At 41.6% G+C, this 23,084-nt stretch overlaps 2 protein-coding genes across 4 annotated transcripts in view; one reads left to right on the forward strand and one right to left on the reverse strand.

The window, feature by feature from the left end:
• The window catches only part of LOC308472376 (uncharacterized protein), a 616,296-nt gene that overhangs the window by 538,194 nt on the left and 55,018 nt on the right, over nucleotides 1–23,084 (reverse strand). The window lies entirely within an intron of this gene.
• LOC308472350 (glucocorticoid receptor-like) overlaps nucleotides 13,868–23,084 on the forward strand; it is a 52,200-nt gene continuing 42,983 nt past the window's right edge. The window contains exons 1-3 of one of the 3 annotated variants that reach the window (XM_080997162.1): nucleotides 13,883–13,993; nucleotides 14,781–14,955; nucleotides 16,297–17,481. In XM_080997162.1, coding sequence (XP_080853288.1) covers nucleotides 16,307–17,481 — 1,175 coding nt within the window. In that variant the 5' untranslated portion in view covers nucleotides 13,883–13,993; nucleotides 14,781–14,955; nucleotides 16,297–16,306. Of the gene's footprint in view, nucleotides 13,994–14,780; nucleotides 14,956–16,296; nucleotides 17,482–23,084 lie in introns of all 3 variants that reach the window. The other 2 variants (XM_080997160.1, XM_080997161.1) reach the window with 2 other exon arrangements.

A 23,084-nucleotide genomic window follows, 5' to 3' on the forward strand; every position in this document is an offset into this window, starting at 1 on the left:
CATATATCTGGGACACATCTTGGTGACACTAGACCAGGCTTCCTCAACCTTGGCTCTACAATTCCCATGATCCCTAGCTAGCAGGACCAGTGGTCAGGGATGATGTGAATTGTAGTCTCAAAACATCTGGAGGGCTGAGTTTGAGGACTTGAACTGAATAATTAACCTAGTAATTTGTTTATAACCCTCTCAGCCTAACCTACCTGAGGGGTAAGTTAGGCTGAGCTTCATGGCTGAGTGGGGATTCAGACCTTATTCTCCCAGCTCCTAGTCTGATGCTCTCACCACTAAACCACACTGGCTCTCAGTGACATACCTTAATATAATCTAGCATATAGGATGGTCAATAAATTGAGGAATTGACACAGAGTGCACTGCCAGGATATTTTATGATCATTTAAGACTTGGATATTAATTTGGACTCATATTTACTGTTGAACAATTTGTGTAGAAAAATGCCTCTAATATTTGGCATGCATCCTAATTATACAAAAAAAGTCCCCCTTTTCACTAGGGATGGGTGAATATGTTGATTTTGATTTCTCTCATTTTCTCATTTTTTCAATCTTGTATTCAATTCTTCATATTTCAAAATCAGTTTGTGATTTCTTTTCTTTTCAAAAGTCCTCATGAAACTTAATCAGTATTTTACTGCAAAATTCTCCTAATAAACATGTTTGCATGCAAAGTTGCCTATTATACACATTTTTTGCAGAGCAAGTTATCCTAATATAATGCATTTTTGTATGCTTTTTTCTGATATAGGCATTTATATATACATTTACCCTAGCACAGGGTTTCCCAAACTTGGGCTTCCCGCTGTTTTTGGACTACAGTTCCCATCATCCCTGACCACTAGCCCTGCTAGATAGGGATGATGGGAGTTGTAGTCCAAAAACAGCTGGAGGCCCAAGTTTGGAAAACCCTGTGCTAGCACACAAATTTCTATATATACTGGAGAATTGCATTGCATTGCAAAATTTGGAGAAGTGACTTTTGAAGTGTGGCTATGTCTCAGTTCATATCTTGTTTTGGAAAGTGTGAATTAGCTAAGTTCGCCTTTAAATGTAAACTGAATCAAATTTCTCTGTCATCCCAACTTCCCACTGGCAGATCTATACATGTAATTGCTATTGGAGGGACTACACACACACACACACAGAGAGAGAGAGAGAGAGAGAGAGAGAGAGAGAGAGAGAGAGAGACTGCTGAGGTTTCAATTTGTAGCAGAAGACCAGAGCAGGAGGAGCAGAGCTTCTTAACTATTTCCTCTCATGCTGTTTTCCTGCTGAAAATTGCCTTCTCTAAGCTGCTTTGACCTCCAGTGGGGAAAAGATACAAGTTATTATGAAGGACTACCACTGAAACAACCACTCTAATCCTTTCTAACATTTTAAAACCCTTCCATTGTCATGAACAGAAACAGAACAACTCTGGCGATGTGGTGACAGCTGCTTTTGAATTCAGTTTTTCCCTTCGATAACAGTGCTCTCTTATAATACTCTAGAAACTATTAAAAGAGCAAAATCAAAATATCACCTATACCTTTGTTTAGCAGTTTTGTTGCACATGGAAGATGCGAGGCAGGAATGAAGAAGTTTTAAGTGGGTCAAGGGTTAAAGGAGAGATGCAAGGAATGTAGGGTGTCAACAGAGGAGAGATAGCAGAAGACTGCATCAGCGTTGCACTGTGAATATCATACAGATAAGGCTTGTTGTACGTCCAGGTACCTGCATAAGAATTTGGCTGCATAAATAACAGGAGAGGGAAACAGGAGAGGGTAATGTATGCTGTTTTTTTCTTCCTAAAGAACGTTGTAAATAGATAAGTAAACACCATCAAGGTTCTCCTGTTCTTGAAGCACAGCGCCCAAAGATTCAAGGTGCATGGATTTTAATTGTATAAATTGCCTCCCTTAAACATGTAGCCAGATCTCTCTGACCACTCCTTCAGCCTGACAGTACAGTGGTACCTCAGGTTAAGAACTTAATTTGTTCTGGAGGTCTGTTCTTAACCTGAAGCACCACTTTAGCTAATGGGGCCTTCTGCTGCCGCCGCGCCACTGCTGCGCGATTTCTGTTCTCATCCTGAAGCAAAGTTCTTAACCCGAGGTAATATTTCTGGGTTAGCGGAGTCTGTAACCTGAAGCGTATGTAACCCGAGGTACCACTGTATCTGAGACTGTGGACAGGACACAGAGGCTAGACACAGGCAATAGCTTTTTTCACAAAGCCAAATGTGGTAGAACAGAGCTAGAGTTGCCTATGGTACGTGTTTCTTCTACCTCATAAAATAAAATAATAATAATAATAATAATAATAATAATAATAATTAATAATTAATAATTATTATTATTATTATTATTTATTTATACCCCGCCCATCTGGCTGGGCTTCTCCAGCCACTCTGGGCAGCTTCCAACAAAATATTAAAATACAGTAAAGCATCAAACATTAAAAGCTTCCCTAAACAGGGCTGCCTTCAGATGTCTTCTAAAAGTCTGGTAGTAAAGCTTTCAGTTAAAACAAATTTTGCAATGCTTCACAAACCTGCAATGTCTGTTTGACAAGAGAAGATGCTGGGACGAGGCAAATGGGTATGTACCACGGGCCCAACCTTGTTGCTGCCCTGCGCTGCCCCTGCAGCAACCCTGGTCTCATGAGGACAGCTCCACAACTCTGCCTCACCAAGGCAGCCACTACTAACCGTGGACCATTTGTCTGACTCCAGACATCATCATCCCTTACATGGATTTAACTTTGAACCTAACTGCACCCTGAATGAATTGTGTGGACTGCAGTCACATCAGGAGATTGAAACTCTGTAAACTTAGGTGCGGGGAGATTATTTCCCGCAGGATTACAGTGCATGGGCAGCGGTGTTGGGGTCAACCCTGCACCCCAATAGTGATCCTGATGGAAATCTCTTCCTTCCCCCCCCCACCACGGCTGCTGCAAATTGCAAATGGAACTAAAGCTCCCATTGGCACCACAAATAGTGTTTGAAATCCTTTGAAAGTGGAGTGGATAATTCATGAGTATACGCTATAGTGATCCAAAATTCCTAATATCCAGAGTTCTTCCTTTCTTATGCATTAGAAAACCATTGTTGTTCTTTCTTTACAAATTCTGAATTTTGTAAAAATGCTGCGTGTGAATACAATTTGCCACATCTTTCTCTTCATTACACCCTCCCCCCCCTTTACATTAACTGTGAGCATGTGCTGATGGAGTCATGCATGTGATTGTATCAATATTCTGTTTGCACTGTGTTCTATAGATGTACATGTGATACGCATATTGATAAAATGCAGCAAAAATGCAACCCTAGTATGATCAGTTGCATGAATACCCTTTTAGTGTGGTATTTTATCATTGCATCCCATGTGCATGTGCACATCAGTAAAACACCCCACGAAAGGAATCACATCAGTATTTATTTTCACAGTGTTTTATCAGTCTGCATTTGTGAACTGGTAACATACAGGACAGAAAATATTGAAATGAACTGAAGGAACTGAAAGCTGCAGCAAATTTTGCACATTCCAATTCCAGAATTAATTTTACAACTTGACCTAGTTAGATTGGAATTCGGCTGGAGTGGATTGCAGGGCAGCGTGACCTTACCGAACAATAAAGAAATGGAACTGGAAAACACGCTCATGCTCATAGTTTTTATTATTTATTATTTATTCAATGTATATACTGCCCTTTATCCAAATATCTCAAGGGAGTGTACAACATTATAAACATAATTTATATAGCATGATAATAAAAAACAATACAACAATCACAGGGGGGAAATCACAACGACAGACATAGAATCATTGAATTGTAGAGTTGGAAGGGATGCTGTGGATCATCTAGTCCGACTTCCTGCAATGCAGGAATATGCAGCTGTTCCATATGGGATTGAACCTGCAACCTTGCCAAAGGCCTGGGTAAAGAGGAAAGTTTTCTCCTGGTGTCTAAAGACATGTAATGGTGGTGCCAGGTGAGCCTTTCTGGGGAGAGCATTCCACAGATGGAGAAGCACTGCAGAAAAGGCCCATTCTCGTGCTGTCATCCTCAGAAGCTCTTGGGCGGTGTGGACATAGAGAAGGGCCTTGGATGACAACTGCAGGTTCCAGGTGGGTTCATATGGAGAAAGGTGGTCCTTAAGGTATTGCGGTCCTGAGGTGTGTAAAACTTTATAGGTCAGCACCAGCACTTTGAATTGGGCCTGGAAACTAACTGGCAGCCAGCGCAGTTGAGCCAAGATTGGTGTTAAATGCTTAACTCGCCTTGCCCTGGTGAGCCATCGAATTTTGCTTTAGTTGCTTAGACTTTATCATTGCCACTAGATAGAGCTAGCATGGCATGTGGGTTGACTCCCCTAAAAGTTAGTGCAGACCTGAAAATCTTTGTGTCTAGAGCTCTTAAAATCTCCAGTTATTGACGTTTGCAACCTTGGTCACAGGGGTAGTAGCAACTATGCTTGCTGACTCCCTCCAACAGGAAATGGTTGTACCTATCCCACCAGGAACCTCTCCTTGAGTCTCAGGATCTGAACCTCAGGGACCTAGCATCTCACCCAAAGAGGGGTGAGGTGACAGAGAGGGAAAGATGACCTTCTCTGACCCAAGACTACACTAAACACAATGGAAGGACCATCAGTGAGTGCTGTCTGCCAAAATGGGATCCACCACATTCTGTCTTCACTAGCTTGAGCTTTAAGGTCCAAGAAGAGATAAAGCCTATTCTATAGGGAAAATAAAATTGTGGGAAGCACAAGAACAAACAAGGAAGCCACAGAGACATTTCCACTGGCAACCCAATTTTCTTTTTTCTATACTTCTCCAATAGCACTCCTGAAACAAGCTTTAAGGCACCTCTCCAATATGAATACTCATGAGAGGCACAAGACAAGAGGCTATGTTATGTGACCCCTGACGTTTCCTCATTCAATCTTTCCCTCCTTCTTTAAAAAAGCATACCAATTCCAGCACTATACATTACTCCCCTTGCTAACCAAAAGAGCAGAAATGGCAGAGGGTATAATCTGCAGTGACTTTGAGAGGATCAACTGCTTGCCACAGAACAAATTGCCTTCTACACATTATTTTCCACTGACTGGTTTTTATGTATTACTTGCTGTGCTATCTTTGCGATGGGAAAGGGGTGAGAAACTATACTCGATCTTCTTGTTCTTTCTCCCCCTGAAGAACAAGGAGACGGAGAAAGAAAAGATAGTGCATTATTACCTATTCTGCACTAAGTTTCTGTGTCCCACAAAACTCCCTATGTTGCTGTTTGAGGGTGAGGCCATAGGCTCTGAAACATTCCTATTTCTTTCTTTACTTGCCATTCTCTCTGTCCTCCTGCCCACTGCATGAATATACAGTAAATGCTTACTTTAGCACAGAGAGGAAGACCTTGTACCTGCACCTACATGAATTGAAGTATTGCTGGGTCTGTGACGCAGGCATCCCTCAATATTGCATTCTGGATCTTGTCTTTTTGGGCACGAAGACGGTGACCTTGAAATCAGCCCCTTGTCATTGTCTTCCTGCTGAGCTTTAGGCTTTCAGCACCTTTTCCCCTCTGCAGAGACAGGGGACCTATTAGGATGGTCCACCCTTGAAGGTTGATGGATCTGAATGGTTTCCAGACAGCTCTGGGGGGGGTTTCCAGCTGATATGACTGGCACTCCTGTTGAAGCCCTGATGATCTCCAAGAAGCAAGCTGGGAGACAGCTTGAATGCAAGTGGAGGAAAACTCCAGTTGAATAGAACCAAAGTGCGCATTTTCAAGCTTACTCAGTGGCAGTGGAGGCAGCAAAGAAGGCATAGTTTACTACCTCCATTGCATCCTCACTATGCCATCCAGCACATCTTTTCCGGGTAGTGTGGAGCCTTTTGCAGACTGGTCCAAAAGAGGTGGTAGAATCAATGGTAGCTTGCTGCGACTTGTTTGGCAAGCATTTTGAGAATAAAATCACTTGCATTCATCGGGACCTTGACTCTGCAGTTATAGTGGTTGAATCTCAAGAGATGTGCAGGGCACTGTCTGGTCTGTTTTGTTGGATGAATTGCAGTTGATGCAGCTCAGGGATGTGGACAAGGCACTTGCATCAGTCTGAGTGACTACCTGCACTCTGGACCCTTACCCCTCTGATAAAAATCCAGCAGGGAAGAGACAGCTGCCTGGAGTTCATCTCCTGGCAGTTCCTGCCTTTTTGAAGGAGGCAGTGATAAGGCAGTTCCTTAAGAAACCATCCCTAGATTCTGAGAATCTTAGTCATAATCTGTGGCCTGTTAAATGTGGTGGATGGACTGTATTAGTATGATTATTATGCTCTGTATTATTATTTTTTTCATTATGCTGCGAAAATTACATTCTTAATGTTCTACACCACCCTGATCTCTTTAGCTAAAGAGATCAGGGTGGTGTACAACATTAGGAACATAAAGGCAGTATAAAAACAAACAAACAAACAAACATGCTCTTGCACCCCCATTTTGTGAATGCAGTTCATGATCAAGGAATTTTCCTTTCTGGAGGCACTAAAAAAAAGTTTCTCCAAAGCTGCATGTTGCTGCCAGATGTTTCCACAAGACTTCAAAACATTGAAGTTATTTGTGTGCTTTGGCATACATGACTTCATCCCTAAAGACTATTTCAGGAGGCTCCTCCTCCTTAATTAAGCTAATTAGCACTCTGCTGTGTCCTTTGTAAAGCTATTCTATTGTCTTCCTCCTCATAGCATTTCAACTATTCATGAATCTTACAGTGTTTTGAAAGGTTCTCTTCAATGAAGCTTAACACCTTTGAGCATGATCTCACTCTGACCCTCTGGAAAGGTCTTGGTTTTTCTACAGAAGAAGTACAGAAACCTGCAGTGTTTTGACAGTACAGATCTAGCAACTAGGGACTGGTGTCACCAAAGGAAAATGTTCAAGGGTTTCCGTTGGCACTACATTAAAGGAAGAGTGGGAGATATCCTAGGCAGACTGACTCTTCAGGGTAATCTTCAGCTATTATAGCATCCATATCAACTGTGGGTCTGTCCTAGATAACAGGATGTAGAAGATCTGATGAAACCTAATTGTAAGGAACAGATTTTAATCTGATGTTACGCGTTTGTCTCAATGCACATTGGGCCAGCGGGACGTGAGACACAGTCGGCTCTTCTTTCGTTGTGCTCTCTTCAGCAATCCTGAGAGCTGTATGGATTCCAGAGGTGGTAGCCAATGCCAGTCCTACTCAGAGTATGGCCACTGGAATCAATGAGCACAACAAACTTAGGTTCATTAATTAGAATGGATTTAACTGGATGCAACCCAGGTATTCTATATCATCACAAACAGCATACCTGCAAAATGAATACACATAATCTCAGGTTTAAACCATTTAACTTCTAAAATTAGTTACTGGCTTTCATAATTTTTGCCTTACATCATTTAGATCCAACTATCTTGTGTGTACATTACAATAGTGAGCACAATTTACTGCTTTTCAACACCTCTCTTGCTTTTAAGAATGACTAAGGTTCAAGAAACAGTCTCACTTTTGCCAACATAACAGTGTCCTGGCTCTTCCTGTCCAATGAAACTCACAACTCCAGTTTTGCCAAAAGCTTTGCAGGCAAGGCAGGTGGGGGACTGGGTAAACAAACAGGCACTCCTTCTGGTGGGCTGGCTAGTTGAGATTCATGTGCAATGGCATTGCCATTTTCTTGGCAATGAATGTGGGGTGGGTGCCAGTTTTGTATTTTTGTAATGTTTTGTTTAAGTTTTTTTGTTGCTTCTGTTTCCTGCACATTGCTTAGATATATTTTTTAGTATATTAAGTGGTATAGAAATTAAACAATTAATCAATAATCAACAATCAACCATTCTGTTCAGCATCAGATTTACTTTTGGCTCCAGAAGCGGGAAGCCTGGTATGACAGTGAAAATATTTGCCTTTAGTTTGTACTTTTGGTGCTCATTTTCATCTGGCCTGTATAGAGATTCAAAACAATTACCATCATCAGCTGGGGAGCTGAGGTTAAGAGATGTCTGAAATGGGGTTTCAACTAAGATCTCTCAGGATTAGGTCTGCCAGTCTGCTGAAGCACATTGGCCAACATCCAGAAGTCACAGACTCATGCTTTTAATGAGGTTCTTCAGATTTTCAACATTTGCCCATCACTCTTAAAATTTTATAGTTATGTATTTACACAATTTATTATGTATTGCCTGTCGCCCGTCAAGCTATCAATGATGCAGTTTCCCACCTGTGATAGTTCAGAATTAATTCTATGTATGACTTTCACAGCATCAGCCAAATAATAATTAGAACAGGAGTCTTTGAAGCATCATCCAATCAGCAGAATACCTGTGCCCAGTGCTTTTTTTCTAAAAAAATGTTTAGGGGTATTCTCATTTTGACTCAAGAAAATCACCATTTTATAGTTCAAATGGGGAAAAATAAATACAGTAAATGGACAAAGTACAAAGTACAAAGATTTCCAAAATGTTTAGGGGTATACATACCCCTGCGTCCCCCCAGGAAAAAAGCACTGCCTTTGCCTCTCTAATGAAGTTGTAAAACTTTGTTTCCAACCTACACATCTAAAAGAGGGGTACCTAAACTGTGGTCTTCTTGACACTGTTTGGCTCCAACACCCACTAGCCCCAGCCAGCATGGCCAGTAGCCATTGATTATGGGATTTGGAGCACAACAACCTCTGGAGGGTCACAGGTTCTCCATCTCTGACATAAAACACAATGCAGGTTATTTTGTGGAGTGAGTTAGTTATGAGCAGGGCTTTTATTCAGCCGGAACTCACCGGAACTGAGTTCCGTCACCTCAATGGGGCGCCATTGCCATTATAAGAGAACAAGGGAGGCATTCATGGTGAGTTCTGGCACTGCTTTTTCTAGAAAAATAGCACTGGTTATGACACTTACAAACTTTCATTTGCTCAAAGGTTCCAGGGCAAGTTACAAACAATTTTTAAAAAATCTATATGAAAGCATGCAATCTAAAATAAGAATAAAAATCATACTAAAAGCAGCAGCAGCATGATATAGTAGAGGGAGGAGCACCAGCTAAAAATATCTCACCTCACCCCTTCACAAGCCTGAGCAAATATCATATGTCATCTGATTTTTACCTTTGCTAGTTTTTCCCCAAACCTCAAAATGTACCCTTCAAATGGCTTATCTAACAGAAGAAAACAGGAAGGAAGGACACACACAAACACATGCAAAAGATGGTAATTACTGATTTGCAGTTTTCTAGTGAACTGTGAGCTAAGCGAGCAATGCCTTTAACAAAGGACACATTTTTAATAGATTAAAAAGTAGGACACTGGGCAGATATGCAGAGCTTTGGGGCCCATTTTGGCCTTGTTTTAATGTCTGCAGCCTTCACACAGAATATGACTTAAGCTGGCTGTGTCATCTCGGGTCCGTTTTCAAAGCCTCTCACGTGCTCTCCTTTCCTGGTCACTACAGGTGAGAGGCTGCAGTGATGTCCCAAAATATAAGCATAGGAGAGTTGGTGATGAAGGCTCATACTGCAAAGGCAGAAACTCCTATAAAACAAATTCTCCTATATTGTGGGGAAAGTATGCTTGGCTGACTGCTACCTCACCAGGAAAGGGCGGTCGGAACCCTGAGTCAGCTTCAGGTTCTCATATCAGTATAAACAGTAGCATCAGGTGCCAGAGAAACTGTAATAATAAAAGCAGGACGGGCTGGGTGTTTCTCCCCCCACTTTTTTGTGAGTGTCTTTTTCCACATGTCCCTGGTAAGATTGCCAGACAAGGGGAAAAAATTCTGGCAGTCATTGTGGCTGTGAAGTAAATAAATATGGTCAATCAGACCTTAGAATAATTCGTCGGCACTACCAATGGAAATAAGTTTGGATACAGTCTACCAAGTACAGCTCCTTCCCAAAATCCACTGAAATGCAGCACAATTTTGTGGGATCTGTGGGAAGCTGTTCCGCCTCATTCTACAGTTCCTCTTTATCCAGGCTTAGAACATGCTAGCCTAGGAAAATGCATAATCCCCCCAAAAATCTATTGCTCCATGTGTGTTTCACAACTACCCTGCCATGGTGCTTTTCAGCATTTTTTATTTGCATTGCCTTTCAGATATCCAAAATGTGAAAATAAATATTGCACCTGAAAAATATCAGCAAGTTTGCTTATAGACAACTGCAGTGTGATGTCCATGCTTCAACACCTGTTCTGGTTGCTACCTTGTTTCTGGGCACAATTCACTGTGCTGGCTATGACTCAGAATACATGATTTGGGATTGGTTACCCGAAAGGCCATGCTCTTTCATTTGAGTCTGTATGCCCCAACATCTGAAGCATTTTAAGTAGGTGCCTGAGACAGGGCCTTCTCAGTGGCTGCTCCCACACTCTGGAGCTCCTTGCCAAGACAGGCCCATCTAGCCTCATCCCTGATAATAATCTACTGGCAAGTGAATGCATTTTTATTCAGTGAGACTTTGGGTCTCATGTTTGGATTACTGTAAATGTTGCCATTTGATCACCTGATTGTTCTTATTGGCTTTGTTAATGTTTTGCCTGTTTTTATGTTTTCATTTTTACTTTGTATTTTACTGTTAGCTGCCTTGAGCATCATTTGCTTAAAATATGGGGTGCAAATTTAATAAATAATTGTGTGGCCATTGCTTTAGAACCTTTGGCCTTCCAAACGTTGCTGAAGTAAAACTCCCATCATCACTGGTCATTGGACGTGCTAGATAGGGCTGGACTCTTAACGTCGGTGGAAATACTTGAAACAGTCATCTTAAAATATCAACACAGGTAAGGGCAAAAAGAGCAATTGCTATAGAATTCATACTTTTCATTTATAATTCTTTGGCCATTCACAGCAAATCTAAGGCTTGGCATTCAGTTGTTGTTTTCAGAAAAGTAAAGACCAGAAAAGAACTTTTTTAGTCTTGGAATAATGGTAACTGTAGTTTCATGAGTGGAATGAACAGAAGTCCCCTTCATACAGCTAGATTATAGAACAGAAGCAGTAAGGAAATCATCACAGTTCTAGCACACATGTGGTAAAGCATGTTAAGGATGATTTCTTTTTTAAAGGCCTAGGTGAATTCCAAGCATTTGCTGTCTGTCTAGCTGTTTTGGGTTTCTTTCTATTAAGATCGAATAATCACTCAAAACTGGGTACAGAAGAATGCTTGGATCAGAAGAAAAAATGCCAGAAGAATCCAATGAAAGTGGAAACAGGAACAAGAACTGCTGATGCTCATTTATTTGTCCCATCTCTGGAAATCAATCCTACAAATCAGATCAGTATTCACTATTGTTGCTGCTTTCAGTCAGCAAATGATACACAGTTTCCACCCATTTGCATTGCATCTCCTTTGTATGGAAATGAATGGGGTGGAATAAAGCAATGTCAATGTAATTATGCAATTTCACCAACAGTGGAAAGACAAATAATGTAGTTTGGGGCAGAAGACAAACTGCTGTGGAGTGCAAGCAATGCTGCATGCAACAAATAAGCAGAATGGAAAATGGTGCCTTCTTACACCCCGATCACAAGAGACCTGTTCTCATTGAGATAGTAAGCCACTGTCTTGGCTGTACTGTTTCAGTTTGCAGGTGAGGGCTTGTATGTCTGAATGGTCTTACATACAAATAAATAAATAAATATCCTCCCACAAAATAAATGTTTCAGCCTCAAGGATTTAAACACAAAATAAATATGGGAAAGCATTTAACCATGTGAACCACCACCTGCAGTCTGAAATGGTACAGACCAGACACATCAGCATTGCTTCTCACCTCTGAGGCAGAGTGCATTTGGCACCAGTTTTCTAACCTGCTGTTAGCCAGTTAACCTGTGTCTGAGATGCCCTCAGTGTGAGAAATGAGTAGAGAACAGAAACCTTGTTTGCTGTTGCTACAATCAAGGGATCCTATTCCCCTTCAGTTGCGGGGAGCACCTTCCTGCGGGCAGTACATGAAGGGACTTTTCACAGTTAAAATTCTAACAAATGTTTTTCGTTTTTCTTTTTAAATATTTCTTTTTAATTAAAGATTTTCTTTTCTGTGAAGTCAAGTGATGTGGCCCTATTGAATGAATAGAATTAACAGCAGCCCTCAAAACTGTTTTGAGTTGTGCTCTCCTGGAAGCACATTGTATAAGAAATCTTATTGAAATACACACATATCCAGCAAAGCAGGCAAAAAGTCATGTTTGTAACGCTACATAACCCCGGATATTAGATTCATTAAGACCCCAGAAGTTTGGGATGAAGCACATAAGGCTTTCTTTCTATTTATCTCCATTTGACAAAGTTCCTCTTGATTCTGCAGCTTCAGCTAAAAACTTTCCATGTTGCTACCATGCTAAGAGGAGCTTGACAGAAACTTAGCCAATCTGCACTGAACTTTGAAGTTCTCAAAATGTGGATACTTTGGGGATATATGTTGTGACAATGCCAGATGCTACTCCTTAAGTGCGAACCATAGGCACATTTCTATAAAGTAAATCTCACCATCTTCCAGTAGGGCTTTCTCCTGATTAAAATGTGCCTAGGATGGCAGCCTTTGCCTTTACTAAATGTGAAAGTGTTTTCTAAACTGCAGGAAAATATAATTTGAACCATTTCAGATTATCTTTGGTCATAATTTTCCACTGGATCTCCCTGGAAAGTGGAATTTGGCTTGCTCCTCACAAATCTGGGCAAACCTCCTTCACTTCTCCTAAAGGAAGACCTATCCTACACAGGGTGGACCTATATCTATTTATATATACAGCATTATATGTATACATCGCACTGTGCTGAATGAGATTTGTTTCCAAGTTGAAACCTGCCGTCTGGCTGCCACCCAGCGCAGTTACATGGGAGTAGACCCCGCCAAAACGAGAGGGCCTTACTTCCGAGTAAACACGCCTGAAAAAGAGCGCGTCGCAAAACAAGCGCCACTTTTCCCTTCCTCTTCCCCCCCCCCCCCCGCCAAAACGCGGGGATAGCAAGCACAGGAAGGGTCGAGCAAAGGAAAAGAGCAAGAAAAGTATTGGTAGGTAAATGGAGGGTGGAAGAGAGAAAGCAAGCGAGCGAGGGAGCGAGCAAGCCAGCCGCCGTGGCCAAAAGGGGGGATTGCGAAAAGCAGGAGACTGAGGCGGCGGCGGCGAAAAGGAGGCCCTTGTTCGGGGCTGCAGTTGCCGCTCTCAGTCAACAGGTTGCACCGTTCCCCCTCGGCTGCCCCGCAATGCGCGCTCTCTCCCTCCCTGGACACGCGCTCTCTGCTATGCTGCGCCCGCGAGCGGCCGGGCGGGCGCGAGCGCCGCTTCCCTTTCGTCTCTCTCTCTCTCTCGCTCTTTGCATGTCTGCGGGGCGGGGGCGGGGGAGGGGACGGAGGGAGCGAGCGAGCGAGGGAGAGAGAAGGGGGAGGAGGCAGCAGCCTCTGCTGCTAGCGCCGCCGTCCTCCATTTTGTGGCTGGGGCAAAGCCGTAGAGGGGAGCGCGGACGGTGCGGCGGCTGGGAGGAGAGGAGGGGAAGGGAGGAGAAGGAGAAGGGGGAGGGCGGGACGCTGGGTGGGTGTGAAGTGCAGAAGGGGGAAGGCGGGGATGCAGAGGGGGCAGAGGCTGGAGGAGAGGCAGCGGGGCGCGCCAAGTGGGGCTTTAATTAATTGAGGGGGGACAGGAGAGTGTGTGTGTGACAGACAGACAGAGAAGGGGGGGAAGAAGAGGAGCAGGTGAGGGGGCCGCCTCTGCTGCTGCTTCTGGCGCCTGTGTGCGTGTGTGGGGCGAAGGGAGGGGGGCGGCTGCATTCTCATCTGCAAAGGGGCGGCAGCTTTCGCCGCCGCCCCACACCCAATCCCGTCGCCCCGTAACTCTCCTTCCTTCCAGTCTCCCCCCCCACCTCCGCCCCGCGCCTTCCAAGTTGTTTATTCGCTTGGCTCTGTGGTGCCGGAGCCATGGAAGTTGGCGGCTAGAGGCGTCCCAGCGCCCCCACTGGATAAGGTAAGGGGTGGCTTCTTCTCCATGTCCGCCCGCCTGGCTGGCTGGCTGTCGAGACGCGGCGGGGGCGGGTGGGGGCCGAGGAATGGCTTCTACTTTTAGGATTCTCGAAGGGAGGCGGAGGGCGACGGAGGGAGGGAGAAGGCGGCGGCGGCCTGCTCCCCCCCCCCGTAGAGGTCACCCCCCTCCGTCCCTTCCTCAGTAATGTCTGCCCGTTTCGGCTTCTCCTTCCCGCCCGCCCTCCTTCGACCCGCTTCCCACCGCCGTTAAGACCAGGCGATTTGTTGCTGAGGCGTGAGGCCAGATATTTTTTTTGGGGGGGGGGGTTGGAAAGAGATGAGGAAAGGAAGATTGGAGGGAGGGGGAGAAGCGCTGCTCCTCGTCTCAACTTTAAAGTCGTCCACGTTAAATTTGGACGTCAGAGAAGGGGTGTGCGTGTGTATGTGTGTCTCCCTCTCGCACACACAATATGCGTGTGCGTGCGTGGGGTGGGAGGAGGGGGGGCGCGGAAACTGGTTCGCTATCCTATTTCACAACCTTCTCTGGCCAATTTCAATCCCAAAAGGATGATATGCCCAATATAGTATCTCTTTTCTGAGAAATGAAATTTTGTTTAATGATAAAAAGTGCTATAATTTATTGCCCTCCTCGCCCAACTTGCTTCCAGTTGATTTGTGTGTGTGTGTTAAAAAATGAACATCTGTTGTTGAGAATCGGGTTTTGGTGGTTGTTTTTTTTAATTTTGAAGGCGCTCACACCCCCCCCGTCGTGTTTTTTGTTTTTTGTTTAGTTGACGGGGCCCCAAGGGTTTGGAAACCAAGAAGTCGTCGAAAACTCGGAGTTGGAGTTTTTGAAGCAAAGGGCTGGTGGGCGTGCCAGGCAAAATGCTCAACAGGTCCCAACACATTTTTCTTTTCTTTTTGAAATCTACTTTTTGAAAAGGAGAATTTCAACTCAGAAAGAAGGTGCTTAGATATATTTCCTCGGGGGCGGAGAGGAGCTGTATCGTGATAGATTTTCCCCCTTTGGCGTTGCCTATGATTTAATGGCTTTTGCGTCTGTGCAAGAGAAACCTGTGAAAATGTGGTAACTCCAGTTGTTCCCCTTGTCCTTCCCTTTTTTCCCTCAAAACTATGCAACTGTGTGCTTTTTTTAATTACATGATGGCCTTTTTTTTTAAGTGTCTCATGCAACTTTTGACAAGAGTAGGCTGTTTCTCTTTTGCATTATCCGTTTTTGTTTTGGCTTGGGAGAGAGCTGTTAGGAAAGCTTCCTATCCTTTTAGCACCTTTTACAGCTTTCAGTGTTTTGGGGGAATCTATGCAGTGCCCTGAAAAGGAGAACTTAAAAGAAACTAAATACACATTGTTAAATTTCTCTGCTACTTTAAGAGTAAACTTTTTTCCATGTTGGCTTCAATGTCCTTTTGACACCTGGTCATTTTTGTCCTAATTTGACCTCCTGATCAATTATTGATGGAAATGCAATTATTTCTACACAAGCATCAGCAGTTTTTAGATGCATTGACATATGCCGACTTTAGTTTTTTCTCCATGCAAGTTGATACAAGATATGGAAGGTTTAAAATTTAAAAGGAAACTGTCTGTCTCATTTCTTGTAAGGATTTCACTACAAATGGCTTACTTTTTATTTTACGTTCTCCAGGAATAATATGAAATGTAGAGGATTAAATGTGTGTGTTCTTCTCCACACACTTATGTTTAAGTATACATGTCTACATTTTACAATCTACTATTTGAAATTGACCATGGCCTTGGATTAAAATGGAACAACATATTTCTAAAATTGTATTTTTACAAAAACCTGGTGAAAGTGGGAGAGAGAGAGCCATTTGGAAAGTCACTAGTATCACCTGGGAATTTCCCCCCCCCCCCCCCGGCAAAGTTGGTACATTAGGCAGTATTGAAAAACCTGGGTGGTGTGTTAAGTGAATGGGAATGGAAGTTGTCACATAGATTTTTTGCAAGTATGTATGCAGTAGTAAACAATATTTATTGCATCAGTGACAAATATTACTGGCATGTTCCGGTTGTGATGAGTTGATGTTATTTTTATTAGTTTAATATGCTTTTACTATAACCTAGATTGAGAAAAGCTTGGAAAAATTCCAGCCCTTTGGATGGATTGGGTTAGAAATTCATTCCAGTATTGGAAAGTGTTAATCTAATGTCTACCGTTTTCTTGAATATGTGTCTGTTCTTTCAGTGTTGGAGCTTCAAGGGCTTTGGATTTGCACTATTCAAGTTTTATGCTAATGGTGAATATTTCTCTTTCTTTATAACCAGTATTAAAATAATGGAGCCCAAAGAATCACTGAAGTCCTCTGGAGGGGAGGAAGCAGGGAAAAGTGCTCACTTCCGTGACAAAGGAGGAATTGTGATGGACTTCCATCCATCCTTTAGGGGAGGAGCTACTGCCAAGACTCCTGCAGCTACGTCTCCTTTGCCTACCCCTTCTCAGTCTGATTCCAAGCAACTGCCTGCTGTGTCTGACTTGTCAAAGGGATTGGGAAGCAATGTGCCGCAGCCAGATCTGTCTAAAGCAGTGTCGCTCTCCATGGGACTGTATATGGGGGAGACAGAGGCAAAAGTGATGGGAAACGAACTTGGATTTCCTCAGCAGGGCCAAATCAGTCTCTCTTCGGCAGAAACGGATTTTAGGCTCCTGGAAGAAAGCATTGCAAGTTTGAATAAATCCTCTAGTCAGGCAGAAGGCTCAAAGGGTACTGCATCTGGGGATGTGCCTCTAGAACAAGAGTTCCCAAGCATGGCTAGTCATGATCTCACTTTAGGGCAAGGGGCTTTAGCGCAAAGCCAGGTTGGCACTAATGGTGGCAACTTGAAGCTGTTTCCTGAAGACCAAAGCACCTTTGATATTTTGCAGGATTTTGATTTGCCACCAGTGTCTCCAGGAAAAGAAACAAATGGGAGCCCTTGGAGAATGGACCCCATGCTGGATGACAGCAGCTTGCTTTCACCTCTTGGTGATGAGAGTTTTATGCTGGAGGGAACTGAAATGGAGGACTGCAAGCCTCTGATTTTACCAGATACTAAGCCTAAAATTAATGAGTGTGGGGATCTGTTGCACAGCTCCACAGTGAAGTTGCCACAAGTGAAGACTGAAAAAGAAGATTTTATTGAACTGTGCACCCCTGGGGTAATAAAGCAAGAGAAAATAGGCACAGTTTATTGTCAGGCTAACTTCTCTGGGTCAAATATGCTTGGAAGTAAGACATCTGCTATTTCGGTTCATGGTGTCAGCACGTCTGGAGGACAAATCTACCACTATGACTTGAACACAGCATCTGTCACTCAACAGCAGGATCAGAAACCAGTTTTCAATGCCATTCCATCTCATCCTGCTGGTTCAGAAAATTGGAATAGGTGCCAGGGATCTGGGGATGATGCTCTTACGTCAATGGGGGCTTTGAATTATTCTGGCAGACCTGTCTTCTCTAATGGGTTTTCAAGGTAAGAGATGTTTTTGTTCTAAACATATTACAAGGATAGTTATTTCAGCAATGTTCATTTTGTCTCTTCCTGTAGTTAGAAAGAGAATAATAATTTCTCGTGCTTGTGTGCATGAATTAACACATTGCAATAAAGAAATTACTTTTATTAAATAAAACGACCATCAGCAGTAAAGGATGAATCATGATTTAAAATATATGTCAGGGAAATGTTAAAATAGGAATGTTAAGCACAAATAGATCTTAAATCCAAATCGTTCATGCAGAAGGCTTTCTACAACTAGCAGAACAGTTGACATTTCATTAAAATGGTGTGTGCAGCATGCACAGCTTGGTGAATTCCCATCATGTTGTGTTGTGCCTGCTTTGGTGTAGTAACTGCAGCCTATGAAACTTTCAGCTCTAGTGTTCAAAGTAGGATTCCCCTCCGCCTTCCCCTTGATCAACAGTATTTAAAAAAGATAATACATTATGTTTCAATCTACATTTTGGTTACCATTGAGAAATGAATCATAGGAAGACTTTATTGTGTTGATAAAAAATGTGGAATAGTCTTTCTTGATAATGCTAAATGTGGAAAATATTTGGAGCAGAAGTTTTTAAAAAGTATGTTTTCATTCCAAGTCTGTATGAACAGAAAATTTATCCAGAACCTAGAAACGTGAAATGTGGTGATAGCAACTTACATTTTTTTCATTGTTGCCTCTCTCACTTTTATTTTAAACTTTCATTTATGCTTTTGTTTCAAGTGATTTAAAGCCTGCACCTTGCTTAAAAAAATTATCCTACATATTGAAATTGCCTTAAGGCTTATCTGAAAATCTTGATTTGTTCTGCATGCATACTTAACAAAATGGTATACAGGTTTTTATTTTGCATTTGATCTGGGACTTCCCTTATTACACCTGGATGTGCATATGCTGGTATGCATGGAGCGGTAAGACATTCTAGGAATTCTGGGGCATGCACCAAGCTCCTGTTCCTTATAATGTCCTATTTTCAGTCTTGCCCATCGATTCATGCTGCAGGGACGGATAGGGAATCTCATTGCTCATGGGAATCTCATTGTGAACACCATACTGTACCCCTTCACATGGAATGTTTGCAACTAGTATGTTTTGTTTTATGATATTATAATGAGCAACAGTTTGTACTGCATGTTTTTGGAACATTTTTGAGGAATTTCTGCTGAAGAAGAGGGGACTTGTTGCTAGGCTGCTTTTTATCATCAAGTTACTTATACAGTTACTGCAGTAAATGTCACTCAAGAAACACGGTGAGAAACTCATGAGACTTAAATACTGTAGATACTGTGATTTGAGTTATTCCTTTTGATAAGAATATGGGGGGGGGGGAGAATTAGATATATTTTTCCAATATATTTTAACATGAATGCCATGTAAAATCTATAAAATATACATTAAATGGTAAACTTGTACCTAGGAGTTTTTTTGGGGGGGGGGAGTTTAGTGGTAATATTTATCCAACTGATGGCATTGCCTGGCATGTCTGAAATTCTTGCTTGTGAAATGCTATGCTTTGAAATATGAAAGCCAATGATTGCTGACTTCTTTTTTATGCCATCCCAATCTACCGGTATTTCTGATATTTAATTTAAACGGTGTATTTAGAAATTGCTTTTATTTCAGATTGTTCTGCAGTTTATTTATAGGAAAGCAGCACTAATATATACATAGTTCAAGCAACAAATACGTTGTTCAGAAAATGTTAAATTGCTTGTGCAAGCTCCTCAGGTCTCCATAGCACTCCTTCCTTCCTTCCTTCCTTTCCTGCATGGAATAGGAAATGAACCAAAGACTGGCTTATATATGTGAACCAGCACTCATTGTTTGTTTCTCTCCTAACAAACCATGATAGTGATTCAAGTATGAACATTGGTTCACCATCAGTTTGCTAGGAAAAAAGTGTACGTAATGACAGCTCAGCCTCTAGTTAGTTTCCTCTTCCACGTGCTGGTGGAGCACCATGGTACTTTTGAGCAGCGTACACCAGCACACTACATGCTTGCTTCAATCCTAATGATTTAAGGTGACATGCAAACCAGGCCAAAGATCCTCATGGCACTTTAAAGGCTGACTAATTTAGGACGGCAGGAGTGTTTCTAGGCTGGAATATATTTCATCATCCAGAAACTTTGACTAGGATTTGCTCATGACATGGCCATCGTGATTCAGATAAAATTGACATAGCTAACAATATTTATACTTTTTAATGCTGCACAGCTGAACTCTTGTCTAATACAACCTTTAGAACAGAGTGAAAATTAATTATGTAAAATTATGAAAATGTTTCTTTTGTAGGACATTGTTGAAACAGTGAATGTACTTGACTGGTTGACGTTTATTCCAATTATAAGTTTATTCCAATTGGTAGAAGAACTAAAGCGCTCTACAAAATCAATAGCAGTGTTTTGATGAATAACTTGTTTTTCAAGTGGAACGTGCATATTGAGCCAGTAACTCATACTTTCAAGTTTTTCAGCATGATACAGTTGCAATCTTAGTCCTAATTACCTGGGAATAAATCACATTAAATTTAATAGAATATCCTTTTGAGTATAGGCTTACATGGTTAGCAATATAGTCTACTGGAGTGGCAGTCTTTAACTAACTGCTCACACATTTTCATTGGCAAGGCTGTAAGTTAAGGGCACAGTTTGATTTGATATTTGGTGGAGAGCTATTTTGTTTGTGTTATAATACTATATTAGGAAATTTAAAAAGGAAATATTAAATATGGTTTTATTCCTAAGAGCTTACAGAGCATTTTATTGGTTTAAATGTAAACACTTCAGACATCATGCCAACCCCTCATTAAGGATGCTGTAGTTATGGTTTGGTGTGATGTCCAGATTAACAACTGCTTTAACAGTAAGCCTGCCTTTAAAGGCAGTTCCACCACAGAAAAGGGACACTAAGAAATGGAAAGAGAAAACCCAAAGTAGCTCTAGGTCAGGGGTAACCAACATGAAGCCTTGCAGATGTTAAAGGAGTTGAACTTCCATTATGCTAGACCATTCACCATGCTGACTGGGATTAATGGAAGTAAGGAGTCCCAACAATATCTGAAAGGCACCAGTTGGGTACTGCTAGTTTAGACTAAGCTGTGGCCTTCATTTTAATAATAATAATAATAATAATAATTTATTATTTATACCCCGACCATCTGGCTGAGTTTCCCCAGCCACTCTGGGCAGCTCCCAATCAAGTATTAAAAACAATACAGTGTTAAATATTAAAAACTTCCCTGAACAGGGCTGCCTTCAGATGTCTGTTAAAGATAGGATAGCTACTTATTTCCTTCACATCTGAAGGAACTTATTTCCTTCACATCCTTCACAACAGTTGCTGCAAACAGTGGTTTAGCATCTTTCTTAACTGAATTTCAGCAGAAATATGAAGGCCTAGGGGGCAATAGAGGGGCTGTTATTTTCCAGTTTCCCCTCTTTCCTATTCTGAAGGGTCTCAGGTTTAAGTAATTGTATTTCATCTCTGTGTGTATTGTTGCAAGGATGATATTAAAGGTTTTAGTCTGTTGAAATGGGAAAGCCATACGGTAGGATTACAAACCAAATAAAAAACCATGGCTTGCAAAATAATGGCAAAATTTAGTTTGTACTATAGGGGAAGCAAATAATTGAAATGGGGGAAAAATAAGCCTTCAAATGATGGATTGACATTGTGCGTGAATGAGGTTCTGCAGCAAGGATAGTCTCCAGAGTTTGCTGGAGTACAGTTCCCATCATCTGGAGCAAGGATGGCTAGTAGTCAGAGATGATAGAAGTTATAGTTCATATGAACACCACAGATTCCCCATTTCTGATCTATACAGCAAATACTAATGATTGTATATGCATTTTGGAACATACCTAGGCCAGTCTGCTGAAAGAATAAACCAGTATCATTGTGGAAGTATATAGCTAATCTGTCTATTATTAAATGTACTTTTTAAAATTTCAAATACAGCTTTCATTTTAAAAGATTTCTGAAGGTACCTCCAACTTGCTAATTACTAGTTGTGTAGATTTCTGCCACATGTGATGTATTATTTAGACTTAACATTTCATGATTTGATATCTGCTCTTATATCTCGCGTGCTTCTCCATGTATTGTTTAATTTTTTAAAAATAGTTATTCTAGTCTGTCATTATGCTTCTCACTTCCTATCCAAGCACATCTGATTTCTCTTGTAAAAGTCACTTTGACAGATTCATTTTGGAGCCCTTGTGAAACCTGATCAGATGCATGCTTTCTCAGAAGTAAAGCTGGGCCAGTTCAGGCAGAAACAAACGTTAACAACCCTTAGGGTCTCACACTGTCTCTTATCTCTTTCATTGCAGCTGTGATGAGACTGAGAGCTGCAGTATGTTTTTTTGATTAACTGAAGTTTAATGTTCAGTTTAAACCCTAAAATGTGTTTTAGACTATGGTTAATAACTAATCTTAACCTAATTGACTTGTTTCATTCAAACCATAGTTTCATCATGTTGGTTTTGCACAAAACAACAAATAGCAGTTAATTAAAACTGGGACACAAGTTTCCAGTGCCCTCTTTGCAGTTGTACTGGAGGGAGAGGAAACATGCATGAGCCTGAGAGTTGCTGGAGCTTTTCCTACCACGATACACATCTTACTGAATTAAGTCTTGCTCCCAAATAAAAGTGCAGCCATAACTAAATCTAAATGAAGACTCTTGCGGCACCTTAAAGCCTAAAAAAAAATTATTATATAAATTTCATGGACTGTGTGCATGCTACAATAAATCTGTTAGCAGAAACAACAGTCTTTTGATACTGCAAAGGCTATTACAGACATGAGTGCCCTACGAGAAGTTGTTACATAGTTTGTAGGTAAAGCAACAAGAGTAACTGCTATAGTAGGTTTCATGACAGTTGTTAGCATTTGAACTCTTTTAAGAGTTTTTGGTGTTATACCCATGTTGCTCCATGGCATGATAAAGCCTGAAGTGGGCTGTATAGAACACTCAAATTCAAGATGCATTTCCATTCCAGTGTCATTCAGATGTTGTTTAACCACAACTTCCATCAGCCCCAGTAGTTAATAATAATAACAACAATAATAATAATAATTTATTTATTTGTTGTTGTTGTTATTCCCCGACCATCTGGCTGGGTTTCCCCAGCCACTCTGGGCGGCTAAATAACTGAAGAGCACCAGGGTTGGGAGAAGAATATTCAATACCACTTAGAAAGAGTTAGGAAGAATAAGCAAGTGTATGTGTGCGTGCATATGTTTATATTCAAAACAGTATCATTAATATCCGTTTAATACCTGAAGCTTAATACCAGATTGGTATTGCCTAGTTTTAGCAGGTGAAAATCATTTCATGGAAGTCCTAGGATGTACAGATTTGCATTTAGCCTTTTATTTGTGTTGTATTCTAGATGTGCTACTTTGTTTGCCAGGAATTCACAAAAGGATAAGGGAATGCAGAGAGACAAAATAGTGCAGATGGAATGTGCACTGCTATGTGAAAGGGGCACAAAGTTTTCCCAAGTTAGTATTCTATGCATGACAACTGCCTAAAAATGGCTTCAACTAATCTGAAGGTTTGTAGTGGATA

The sequence above is a fragment of the Podarcis pityusensis genome (assembly GCF_964106645.2).
Source record: "Podarcis pityusensis genome assembly, chromosome: 2".
Taxonomy (NCBI): Eukaryota; Metazoa; Chordata; class Lepidosauria; order Squamata; family Lacertidae; genus Podarcis; species Podarcis pityusensis.